This window comes from Aquarana catesbeiana, linkage group LG03 (assembly GCF_042186555.1).
Source record: "Aquarana catesbeiana isolate 2022-GZ linkage group LG03, ASM4218655v1, whole genome shotgun sequence".
Taxonomy (NCBI): Eukaryota; Metazoa; Chordata; class Amphibia; order Anura; family Ranidae; genus Aquarana; species Aquarana catesbeiana.
This window is the reverse complement of record NC_133326.1, coordinates 95,751,251-95,763,877: the sequence shown is the minus strand read 5'-3', so window position 1 is coordinate 95,763,877 and position 12,627 is coordinate 95,751,251. Positions and strand designations below refer to the sequence as shown.

Below are 12,627 nucleotides of genomic sequence, written 5' to 3'. Positions count from 1 at the left end.
TAAAAAATACACAAAAATTAAAAAAATTGAAATATACAGGAACCATAATCGAACATTGTTATGTACAATCAAACCCACCAGGTGAGCACAGGTCCCATGTGTGTCAGGAGCGCCAAAGCATGGAAAGTGGAAAAAGGGGGGAAAAAAACATTTATTCACTAACGCCTCAAGGGGCCCCAACAGGAAAGGTCGATACCAACACTATACCATCTGTTGATAGGGGTGTGCAGACCACGGAGTACTATAGATAAAAAACATAAACCATGAAATTACTCTCCATAAGAAACTTCTCATCGGCAAATTATCTATATATTAAAGAGTATCTTAGTTTATACCTTTACTTACTAAAACAGAAAAGTGTACTACCACCATGGGGAGCCTGCTTAGTACACTTTTCTGTTTTATTAACTACTTCAGCCCCGGAAGGATTTGCCCCCTTCCTGACCAGAGCACTTTTTGCGTCGCTTTAACTGACAATTGCGCGGTCGTGTGACTTGTACCCAAACAAATTGACGTCCTTTTTTTTCCCACAAATAGAGCTTTCTTTTGGTGGTATTTGATCACCTCTGTGGTTTTTATTTTTTGCGCTCAAAACTAAAAAAGAGCGACAATTTTGAAAAAAAGCGCAATATTGTTTGCTTTTTGCTATAATAAATATCCCCCAAAAATATAAAAAAAAACAATTTTTTCTCCTCAGTTTAGGCCGATATGTATTCTTCTACATATTTTTGGTAAAAAAAAAATCGCAATAAGCGTATATTGGTTTTCTCAAAAAATAGGGGATAGTTTTATGCCATTTTTATTATTAATTTTTTTTTATCAGTAATGGCGGCGATCTGTGATTTTTTTTTTTTTTTTTTTTTAAATCATGACTGCGACATTATGGCGGACACATCGGACACTTTTGACACCATTTTGGGACCATTGTCATTTATGCAGTGATCAGTGTTATGCACTGATTACTGTGTAATGACACTGGCAGTGAAGGGGTTAACCACTAGGGGGCGATAGAGGGGTTAACTGTGTCCTAGGGAGTGATTCTAACGGGGGGGGATGGGTTTCAACACACATGACAGGGAGCACTGATCTCTGTCATGACACTAGGCAGAACGGGGAAACACTTTGTTTACAAAGGTATCTCCCCGTTCTACCTCTCCGTGACACGATCGCGGACATCGAGTCGGCAGGACCCGCGGTCACGAACAATGTGGTGGGCACGCAGTGCCGCTTCTTAAAGGGGACGTACCTGTACGCCATTTTGCCCACCCATGCCATGCTGCCGACGTATATCGTCGTGCAGCAGTCGGGAAGCGGTTAAAGAGGAACTGCAGTCTGCTCACATAATTTGTAATAAAAACATCTTTGTCATTCTGAAGCTTCCCTCCAACCACTTTGCATATTATTTTATATATACTGTTATTCTGTACTTTCCAAATATGCTGCAGAAATCTCCCTCCACTGAGTCTGGCTGCAACCATTTTAACTGTGGGAAGCTGAAGTTGCTGCCTGTTTACGTCCTGGATTTACACAGACACACACCTCCAGCTCTGCAGCTCTCATTCGCCCTCTTATGACTCATCCCCCCTCCCTTCCTGGCAAACTCTCATGAGAGTAGAGAGGGAGAGCTGTGCATGATATCATAAGCCTAGGCTTTTTATCAGACAAGAAACACAGACGAGTGGGCTGTATAAGGTATTTACTGACAGGATAAAAAGTTTTACTATCCAAAGTTATAACAACAAGGGCAGAAGATTTATTAGATGGAAAGATGAAAAATTTACTGAAGTTCCGCTTTAAGTAAAGGTGTAAATGAAGATACTCTTTAATATTAAGATAATTTGTTGATGAGTAGTTTCTTATTGGGAGTAATTTCATGGTTTATGTTTATATCCATAGTACTCCGTGGTCTGCACACCCTCCTCTATAGATGGTATAGTGTTGGTCTCGACCTCTCCTGTTGGGGGCCCCCTCTGGTGTGTTAGTGGGTAAACCTTTTTTCTTCTTTCCACACTTTGGCGCTCCTGACACACAGTTGGGGGTCAAGAACCCACAGGACCTGTGCTCATCTGGTGGGTTTGATTGTACATTTACAATGTACATTGTACATTATGGTTCTTGCATGTTTTTGTGTATTTTTTCTTCTTTAGCATCCCTTACATGTACTTCCTGAAGAAGCCAGGATGGTGAAACATGTAAAAAAAAATAAGTGTAAAGGGATCCTATTTTTACTTGTTGCGCATTAACATATGGCTAAAATAATGTGTCGCTGTTTTTAATGAATTATGTTAATGAAAATATGCTATTTTAACAGTAGTATGTGTAGGAATCGTTTTGCACCTACAAAATTCCACCCTTAAATTCTTCTACCAGTACTTTAATAAATGAAGTCTCTTATTTCAGTATTTTTGTCTGGACCCCAAGGGTTGCAAGTTCATCTATCAACCACTTAATGACTGTGCCATAGCCGAATGACGGCTACAGCACGGCTCGATAACTCTGGGAGGGCGTACATTGATGTCCTCCCAGAATCACAAATGATGGCGCGATCACCTGTAAACAAACCGGCGTCATGTCCCGTTCCTCTCTCCCCTCTGTACCGATCGGTACAGTGTGAGCGGAGAGGGAAGAGACCGGGTGCTGCAGCGCTGTGGGCTGGATATGTAGTGCCCACAGCGCTGATCTGTGCCCATTGCGGCTCAGCCATCCATCCCTAATCAGCAACACTCATCCATGCTCATCCATCCCTAATCAGCAATACTCATCCATGCTCATCCATTCCTAATCAGCAATACTCATCTGTGCTCATCCATCCCTAATCAGCAACACTCATCCATGCTCATCCATCCCTAATCAGCAACACTCATCTATGCTCATCCATCCCTAATCAGCAATGCTCATCCATCTATACTCAGCAATACTCATCCATCCATCCTCATCCATGCTCATCCATACTCAGCAATACTCATCCATCCATCCATACTCCGCAATACTCATCCATCCATGCCCAGCCATCCATCCCTAATCAGCAATACTCATCCATGCTCAGCCATCCATCCATTCATACTCGGCAATACTCATCCATCCATCCATGCTCAGCCATCCCATCCACCCCCATCCATACCCAGCCATACCCAGCCATACTCAGCCGTACCCAGCCGAAAAAATTACAACTTAAAAAAACTTACCATGCCTCTTACAAAATGCATTGGAATGTCTACTTTCCAAAAAGGGGTCATTTGGGGGGTATTTGTACTTTCCTGGCTTGTTAGGGTCTCAAGAAATGAGATAGGCCGTCAGTACATCAGATGTGATCAATTTTCAGAGATTGGTACCATAGCTCTAAGTGCCGGTTCACACAGGGGCGGCACGACTTGCAGGTCGCCTCACTGAGGCGACCTGCACACGACTTCAGCGGCGACTTGCAAAACGACTTCTGTATAGAAGTCAATGCAAGTCGCCTGAAGTCGCCCCAAAAATACTACAGGAACCTTTTTCTAAGTCGGAGCGACTTGCGTCGCTCCTATTAGAACGGTTCCATTGTACAGAACGGGAGGCGACTTGTCAGGCGGCTAGGTCGCCTGACAAGTCGCCCCTGTGTGAACCGGCACTTACTTTCACAAAGACCAAATAATATACACCATTTTGGGTTATTTTTACCAAAGATATGTAGCAGTATAATTTTGGCCAAAATGTATGAAGAAAAATTACTAATTTGCTAAATTTTATAACAGAAACTAAAAAAAATGCATTTTTTTTTTTACAGACTTTTCCGTCTTATTTTTTTTTTTTTTCTATGTCACAAGTTACCTTGAATAGCTCCCAGTCAGCCTTCATGCATTATGCAGTTGAGGGGTAAAATCTAAAAGAGTAATCCAGGGATCTGACATTGTCAAGGTGTGCAGTAAAGTCTCTAATGAGCATTTATGGCGTTTTTACCCTGTCAGTTATAATAAGCAGCGTTATCTGACAAGACCCAGAAATATTTTTAGAACGTTAGAAAGTGTTCTTTTGTAGTATAGAACACTAGGTAGAATTGTGCCTGTTGTTTATTGAATGTGTTTTCTATCTTTTAGTTTGATTTCAGGTTAAGTAAGGATACTGCATCTCTCAACAACAAGCTTTCTCAGCATGACCATGAAAGGAGCATTACTGGGAGGCCAGGTATGAGTCGGTCAGGGGCGTAACTAGAAATAGCAGGGCCCCATAGCAAAATGTTGTATGGGGCCCCCCTGCAAACAGCCCCCCCCCCCCCACAGCTGCCCTAGTGTCAATGCAGCGTGAGCTGTGCCCCATGCAGCGGTACCTGTGCCCCATGCAGCGGTACCTGTGCCCCATGCAGCGGTACCTGTGCCCCATGCAGCGGTACCTGTGCCCCATGCAGCGTGACCTGTGCCCCATGCAGCGTGACCTGTGCCCCATGCAGCGTGACCTGTGCCCCATGCAGCGTGACCTGTGCCCCATGCAGCGTGACCTGTGCCCCATGCAACGTGACCTGTGCCCCATGCAATGTGATCTGTGCCCCATACAGCGTGACCTGTGCCCCATACAGCCTCACCTATGCAGAGGAAGAGGCAAGCCACTCAGATCAGCAGAGAGCGGGATTGCCCGCTGTATTAGCTTTCATTTGAATTTCCCGTCTTCCCGGGGCTCATCGTCACATAGCCCCACCTCTTGGCCCGACGCCTTTGATGACGTCACATGTCCCGCATTGGATCGGCGTTCTGTCTATTAAAGGCGCCGGGCCAAGAGGTGGAGCTATGTGACGTGAGCCCCGGGAACACTGGAAGTTCTAATGAAAGCTCTTACATCAGGCAATTCAGCTCTCTGCTAATACGGACAGCTCGCCTCTTTCTCTCCTCTCTCTTCCCCTGGCTGGGAGACTGTGCCAGCGGTGCTCTCATCCTCACTGGGCCCCACTCGGCTGCGGGCCCCATAGCGCCCGCATGGGTCGCTATGGTGGTAGTTACACCCCTGGAGTCGGTGCTGGTAATCGGCATGAACATTCTTTACCATATTTATTTTCAGCAAGGCCATGTTCACACGGGTGTATTTAAAGAGCAACTGCAGTCTGCTCACATAATTTGAAATAAAAACATCTTTGCCATTCTGAAGCTTCCCTCCAACCACTTTGCATATTATTTTATATATACTGTGATCCTGTACTTGCCAAATATGCTACAGAAATCTCCCTCCACTGAGTCTGGCTGCATCCATTTTAACTGTGGGCAGCTGAAGCTGCTATCTGTACACTTCCTGGATTTACACACACACAGGCCAACCTCCAGCTCTGCAGCTCTCATTGGCCCTCTTATGACTCATCCCCTCCTCCCTTCCTGGCAAACTCTCACGAGAGTAGAGAGGGAGTAGTGCATAATGTCATAAGCCTAGGCTAATGACCAGACAAGAAACAGGAAGTGGGCTGTATAAGATATTTACTGGCAGAAAAAAATGTTTTACTATCCAAAGTTAAAATAACAAGCGCAGAAGATTTTATGGAAAGATGAAAAAATGACTGAAGGCCTGTTTTAAGCGTAAACCCGTGCGAAGGCCGTATTTTGCCTACACAAGATCTACAGTTGTTCTGCGCATCTGCATACAGGCAGTCCTATTCATATCAACTGGGATGCCTTGGCTGCCAATTTGACATCTTTGTGGGTGCGGTTGTCCATGCAGCCTTTGCATCCCAATTGACATGCCTGGGTCTCCTGCACTTTTGTTTAGAGTAAGGAGAGTTAACACTCCTGCCAAGTTATCTTTTTTGCTGTATGTGTTCCATTGAGGAAGTTTCCATTTTTCCTTTCCTGGAGACACAACAGGAAGTTAAAGGAAATCTCCAAAAGTGTGAAATATTGACCCCTTAGGCCTGGAAAAGGTCTTCCCATTGGAAGATTTCTCCTTAAATCTTTTTTCTGGGGACAACTCTAATATTTTGGATTCCTGCTTGCTTTCTTTCTCAGTGGTAATGGTCATTGATACAAACAGAGGAGTGAATCACCCCAATGGACACACGGACAGCAGTAAAAACTTGACAGAGGGTCTAACCCTTTCACACTCTAACCCAAACTAAAAAAAAAAACTTTTGCTTAGAGATACACTTTAAATAGTCAAAAAAACTTTTTATGTAACTTCCATCTAATGTTGACATAATTTTATACTGAAGATTAATAAGAATTGAAAGATACCTACTTCCATCTAAGGCGTAATTTAATGTGTTGCTGCCTTCTGGTCCTGCATTGGTGGTATTTATTCTACATCGCAAGAGCAGAAATGAAATATTGATTCTTGGCAAAAATTCATCTATGATAAATGTGTATTTCCAGACGCTCGTATATTAATTTAAGTGTGGCTTTCTTGTGGTTAAATTTATAGCCGAGCAAAAAAAATACCCTTTAAGGGATCAAGCTGACCTCTATAAATCAAAGCTTGTTAACAGACCTGTTTGATATGAACCACTATTGCCAAGCATGTATTTTAATAAAATCATGAAACTAAGATCTCTAATTAATAGCATGGTACAGATAGCACTGAAATTCACTAACCATAGCAGTCAATCAGATTTTTATAGTTTGTAGGATTTGTGTTCAGGCAAATAAGATCCACTGGTCTTTGAATTTTAACTTATAAAAACATATTTTGTGAACAACAAAATTTGTAAGAAAAACTTTTGCTGCCCATGAAAGCCAGTAAGATGCACTATATTGCCAAAAGTATTGGGACACTTGCCTTTACACACACATGAACTTTTAATGGCATCCCAGTCTTATGCCGCGTACACACGGTTGGATTTTCCAACGGGAAATGTTCGATGGGAGCTTGCTGTCGGAAATACCTTCCGTGTGTAGGCTCCATCGGACTTTTTCCACCGGAATTTCCGACAAACAAAGTTTGAGATCTGGATCTCAAATTTTCCCACAACAAAATCTGTTATCGGAAATTCCGATCTTGTGTACACAATCCCGACGCATAGAATTCCACGCATGCTCCAATCAAGCAGAAGAGCCGCACTCATCGTACGTGTTGTAGGTCACCGCGTTCTTGACGTTTGGAATTTCCAACAAGATTTGGGTGACTGTGTGTATGCAAGACAAATTTGAGCCAACATCCATCGGGAAAAAAAACATGGATTTTGTTGTTGGAATGTGTGACCGCGTGTACGCGGCATTAGTCTGTAGGGTTCAATATTTAGTTGGCCCACCCTTTGCAGCTATAACAGCTTCAACTCTTCTGGGAAGGCTGTCCACAAGGTTTAGGAGTGTGTCTATGGAATGTTTGACTATTCTTCCAGAAGCGCATTTGTTCAAGTTCATGTGCGTGTAAAGGCAGGCGTCCCAATACTCTTGCCAATATAGTGTATGTTGTTCTTATATGCATCCACTTGTACAGTATATGATTCCTTATGTGTTTTGTTATTATTGTTGCTTTGGTGTCATGTGTATTTTCCCTTGTTTGATTGTTGTATATTTTACCTTACCTTCAGATGGAAGAGTCTCAAGTCCTATGGGCCGCAATAAGCAGCCATACATTCCGCTGACAGCAAATGTGACAGAAGTATTTGGCCCTGCTCCAAGATATGGAAGGGAGTCAATGTCACTGGGAGCCTTTGCAGATATTCCAGGTCATGGTCAAACAAAAAACAGGTCCAGGTCTGTCTCCCTCTGTGCCAGCCCAAACAACAATAATGAGGATGCACATCATTCAAAAGGTAGGCTAGGTATGTTAGGAAAGGGAAGATCGCAAATAAATCTTTAAAAATTTTTTTCAATATCCCACTGTTTTTTTTTTTTTTTTTTAAATAGAACATTTCAGTTTCATTAGAGGCCTGTCAAAATCGAATCCAGGATGTTCTATTGTGCGACGTACTGCTGAGGAGAAGGCAGCCAGTCCTGATAAGCTCAATTTAGAAAGGTAACCAAAATTCTACTCAGGTTTGTCGTGTTACATTATAAAGAGCAGAATAACCTCATAATTTATTGGGACTTTCGGAGCTGAGAGTAATAGATGCAAAGATCAGTTAACTAAGCTACAGTGGATATAAAAAGTCTACACACCCCTGTTAAAATGTCACATTTCTGTGATGTAAAAAAATGAGACAAAGATAAATATTTTCAGAACTTTTTCCACCTTTAATGTGACCTATAAACTGTACAACTTAAATCTTTTAGGTGGAGGGAAGTAAAAACAAAATAATATGGTTGCATAAGTGTGCACACCCTTAAAGAAGTTCTAAAGGCAAAAGTTTTTTTTATTGTAATGCATTCTTTGCATTAAGATAAAAAAAACCCCAGCACCACCCAAATTACCTACCTGAGCCCCTTCTCTCTCCAGCGATGTCCACGATCCCCTCAGCCATCCAGGACACTCCTTCTGATTGGCTGAGACAGCAGCAGCGCCATTGGCTTCCGCGGCTGTCAACGTCGGTCAGCCAATCAGGGGACAGATGGGGCGGAGCCAGATCAGGGCTCCCTGTCTGAATGGATACACGGAGCTCTGCTTTGGCTTGGATGCCCCCTGTAGCAAGCTGCTGGCTGAGGGGCACTCAACGGAGGGAGGGGCTAGGAGCAGCAAAGGGGGACCTGAGGAGAGGAGGATCCAGGCTGCTTTGTGCAAAACCGACAGCACAGAGGAGGTAAGTATAACATGTTTGTTATTTAAAAAAAAAAAAAAAATAGCCTTTACAATCACTAATAACTAATACTTTGTTGTAGCACCTTTTGATTTTATTACAGCACTCAGTCTTTTTAGGTAGTCTATCACCATGGCATATCTTGACTTGGCAATATTTGCCCACTCTTCTTTGTAAAAACACTCCAAATCTGTCAGATTGCGAGGGGATCTCCTGTGCACAGCCCTCTTCAGATCACCCCACAGATTTTCAATCAGATTCAGGTCTGGGCTCTGGCTGGGCCATTCCAAAACTTTAATCTTCTTCTGGTGAAGCCTTTCCTTTGTTGATTTAAATGTATGCTTTGGGTCGTTGTCATGCTGAAAGATGAAGTTTCTCTTCATGTTCAGCTTTCTAGCAGAAAGCTGAAGGTTTTGTGCCAATATTGACTGGTATTTGGAACTGTTCATAATTCTCTCTACCTTGATTAAGGCCCCTGTTCCAGCTGAAGAAAAACGGCCCCAAAGCATGATGCTGCCACCACCATGCTTCACTATGGGTATGGTGTTTTTTTGGTGATGTGCAGTATTGCTTTTGCGCCAAACATATCTTTTGAAATTTTGGTTAAAAAGTTCAACCTTGGTTTCATCAGACCATAACACATTTTCCCACATGCTTTTGGGAGACTTCAGATGTGTTTTTGCTAAATTTAGCTGGGTTTGGATGTTTTTCTTCATAAGAAAAGGCTTCCATCTTGCCACTCTACCCCATAGCCCAGACATATGAAGAATTCGGGAGATTGTTGTCACTTGTACCACACAGCCAGTACTTGCCAGATATTCCTGCAACTCCTTTACTTTTGCTTTAGACCTCTTGGCAGCCTCCCCTCCCTGTTTTCTTCTTGTCTTTTCATCAATTTTGGAAGGATATCCAGTCCTGGGAAATGTCACTGTTGTGCCATATTTTCTCCACTTGATGACTCTCTTCACTGCATTCCATGGTATATCTAATGCCTTGGAAATTCTTTTATACCCTTCTCCTAACTGATACCTTTTAACAATGAGATCCCTCTGATGCTTTGGAAGCTTTCTGCGGACCATGGCTTTTGCTCTAGGAGGACTATAAAAAAGATAAAGTGCCCCCCCAAGAAGAGTACACAGGGGACTTTTAAGGCAACTATATTTTATTTATTATTTATTTCAGGTACTTATATAGCGCCATCAATTTACACAGCGCTTTTACATATACATTATACATTCACATCAGTCCCTAGACCCTCAAGGAGCTTACAATCTAAGGTCCCTAAACTCACATTCATACATACTAGAAAACAATGGACAAAGAGTGAGCATCGTAGGAGATGAAACGAGGATCACTCACCGATCAACTGGACACTGTATTTCAACACTGCCAATATATAAGTGTGTATAGAGGTATGATATGCACAGATGTGAAGAACTCTATTACAGATTGTCATTTGTCTTGATTTCTCCTGAAAGAGATTCCCCTGATGAAGGGATTGATGCTGAGATCCTGAAACACGTCGGGCGAAACACAAGGAGACCAACAATTCCAATGATATCAACTGAATTGTTTTATCTCTATTTTTTTCTGTCCTATGGTGATGTATGCACCTATTAGCTTTTAATACTATTTCAATAAATTTTGCTATTTTTATACATATCCTGATACAACTCTATCTTTCTATATAGTAGCCTTAAAAGTCCCCTGTGTACTCTTCTTGGGGGGCACTTTATCTTTTTTGTAGTTATCAAATATGGGATGTTGGCAACAACTCGGCCTTTTTAGGTGAAACCCTCTTCAAACTCTTTTGCTGTAGGATGCAATCAAGAAAATGTCAGGAAAGACCTACAAGAACAGCTGAACTTTATTTGGGGTTTATCAGAGGTACTTTAAATGATGACAGGTGTGTACTGACTCCTATTTAACATGAGTTTGAATGTGATTGCTTAATTCTGAACACAGCTACATCCCCAGTTATAAGAGGGTGTGCACACTTATGCAACCACATTATTTTTGTTTTTTATTTTGACCCCCCCCCCAAAAAAAAGATTTCAGTTTGTTTTTCAATTGAGTTGTACAGTTTATAGGTCACATTAAAGGTGGAAAAATTCTGAATTTATATATTTTTGTCTCATTTGTTTACATCACAGGAACCTGACATTTTAACAGGTGTGTGTGTGTGTGTGTGTAGACTTTTTATATCCACTGTATAGTGAATGGCATTTGACATAATGACTATTATTTTTAGGAACTAGAACCAATGAGAGCTGGAAATGTGAAAATGTGCAGTGGTTTTCATCCTGGGAGACAGCATTTCTTCAATACTGTGCATACAATTCCTCACCTCTTTTATTTAGTAATACTGGGGTAGCCCCAGTTGCCTGATGGGTACTTTTTATATATTTTATGGTATGTATCATGTGTGTAGGCACTATTTTATAGATCGGTTGTTTGATGTATGGTCTCAAATTTTATATAATCTCCCCCTTTATTTTCCAGAATTGATCTTCTCCATTAGTTGGTGTGTGCCCAAAGTGGTCTTACAGGGTGTTTAGGAATGGAAGGAAGGTATTAGTTTGTAAACTTTTTCAGGGGCTGGAACTAAAGTTAATGGCTCTAAATAATATGCTGGTGCTATATAAATGTGCATAATATAATAAATACTAACAGTAACTTACAAAGCCATCCACAACTCTGCCCCCAGCTACATCACTTGCCTAGTTTCAAAATACCAACCTAATTGTCCTCTTCGTTCCTCCCAAGACCTCCTGCTCTCTAGCTCCCTCATCACCTCCTCCCATACTCGCCTCCAGGACTTCTCTATCCAGGAATCCCTACCCCAATCTGTCAGACTATCTACAAATCTATCCACTTTTAGGCAATCCCTGAAAACTTTTCTCTTCAGAGAAGCCTATACTGCCTCCACATAACAACTATACTTTCATTTTCTTCATTAGATCATCCCCCTCAGTTTTTTTACCCTTTTGTATCCCTTGACCCTCCCTCCTAGATTGTAAGCTCTAACGAGCAGGGCCCTCTGATTTCTCCTGTGTTGAATTGTATTGTAATTGTACTGTCTGCCCTAACATTGTAAAGCGCTGTGCAAACTGTTTGGCGCTATATAAATCCTGTATATTAAAAATAATATTATCATGGTTCTGTATAAACACAGAGAATACAGTAATAAAAAAGGAACCCACAGACCCAATGACCAGAAGATCTTCTTTTTAGTTTTTTTAAACAGATTTTGGAACAGTTGGGAATAAACATTTATGATTGTGTCCACTGAATGCACACATTTACAGTATCTCACAAAAGTGAGTACACCCCTCACATTTTTGTAAATATTTTATTATATCTTTTCATGTGACGACACTGAAGAAATTAATAGACAATGTGAGAATACCAATGCACAAACCACTAAAAAACAGGAGACTAATGAATAGCTGCCAACATAACAAGGTGCTCTCATACTACATAAATGGGAATAATATGGCGCATACTCTGAAACAGTAATGAATAAATATAAAGTGCAATGTTCAAAAGTGCAATAATCAAATGAGAAACTTCATATATAATCTTACATGTAAATGTGCAAACAATTCCAAAAGTGCAAAGGTATATCAAAGTGATAATAAGTATATGAAAATAAAATGTCCAATCAAGTAACAAAAAATTCATAAAATAAAGTGCTTGTGCAAGTAAACAGGAAACATCCAACTCATCCAAAGTGTTGTCATCATCCGCTCAGTATTGTCCAATCAAGGATAATAGATTTGTTAATAAAGTAAAGTCCTTGTGCAAGAAAAAAACGGAAACCATGCAATCCGTCCAAGTGTTGTCATCATCCGCTGTGTGCTAATAGTTTGCCCCAGCCTCTCACCTTATACAGAGACCCCCACGGGTCGAGTCAAGCCTCTTGCATAGATGGAACAATGATTCCCCAGCAATCGGTTGATTGCCAGAGGTATCCAAAACTGCTCCAATATACGGATCACTTT

At 41.5% G+C, this 12,627-nt stretch overlaps 1 protein-coding gene across 2 annotated transcripts in view; it reads left to right on the top strand.

The window, feature by feature from the left end:
- The window catches only part of LRRC49 (leucine rich repeat containing 49), a 183,011-nt gene that overhangs the window by 19,573 nt on the left and 150,811 nt on the right, over positions 1-12,627 (top strand). For both annotated transcript variants that reach the window (XM_073618837.1, XM_073618836.1), the window contains exons 3-5: positions 4,074-4,161; positions 7,478-7,702; positions 7,797-7,905. In XM_073618837.1, coding sequence (XP_073474938.1) covers positions 4,074-4,161; positions 7,478-7,702; positions 7,797-7,905 — 422 coding nt within the window. The remainder of the gene's footprint in view (positions 1-4,073; positions 4,162-7,477; positions 7,703-7,796; positions 7,906-12,627) is intronic.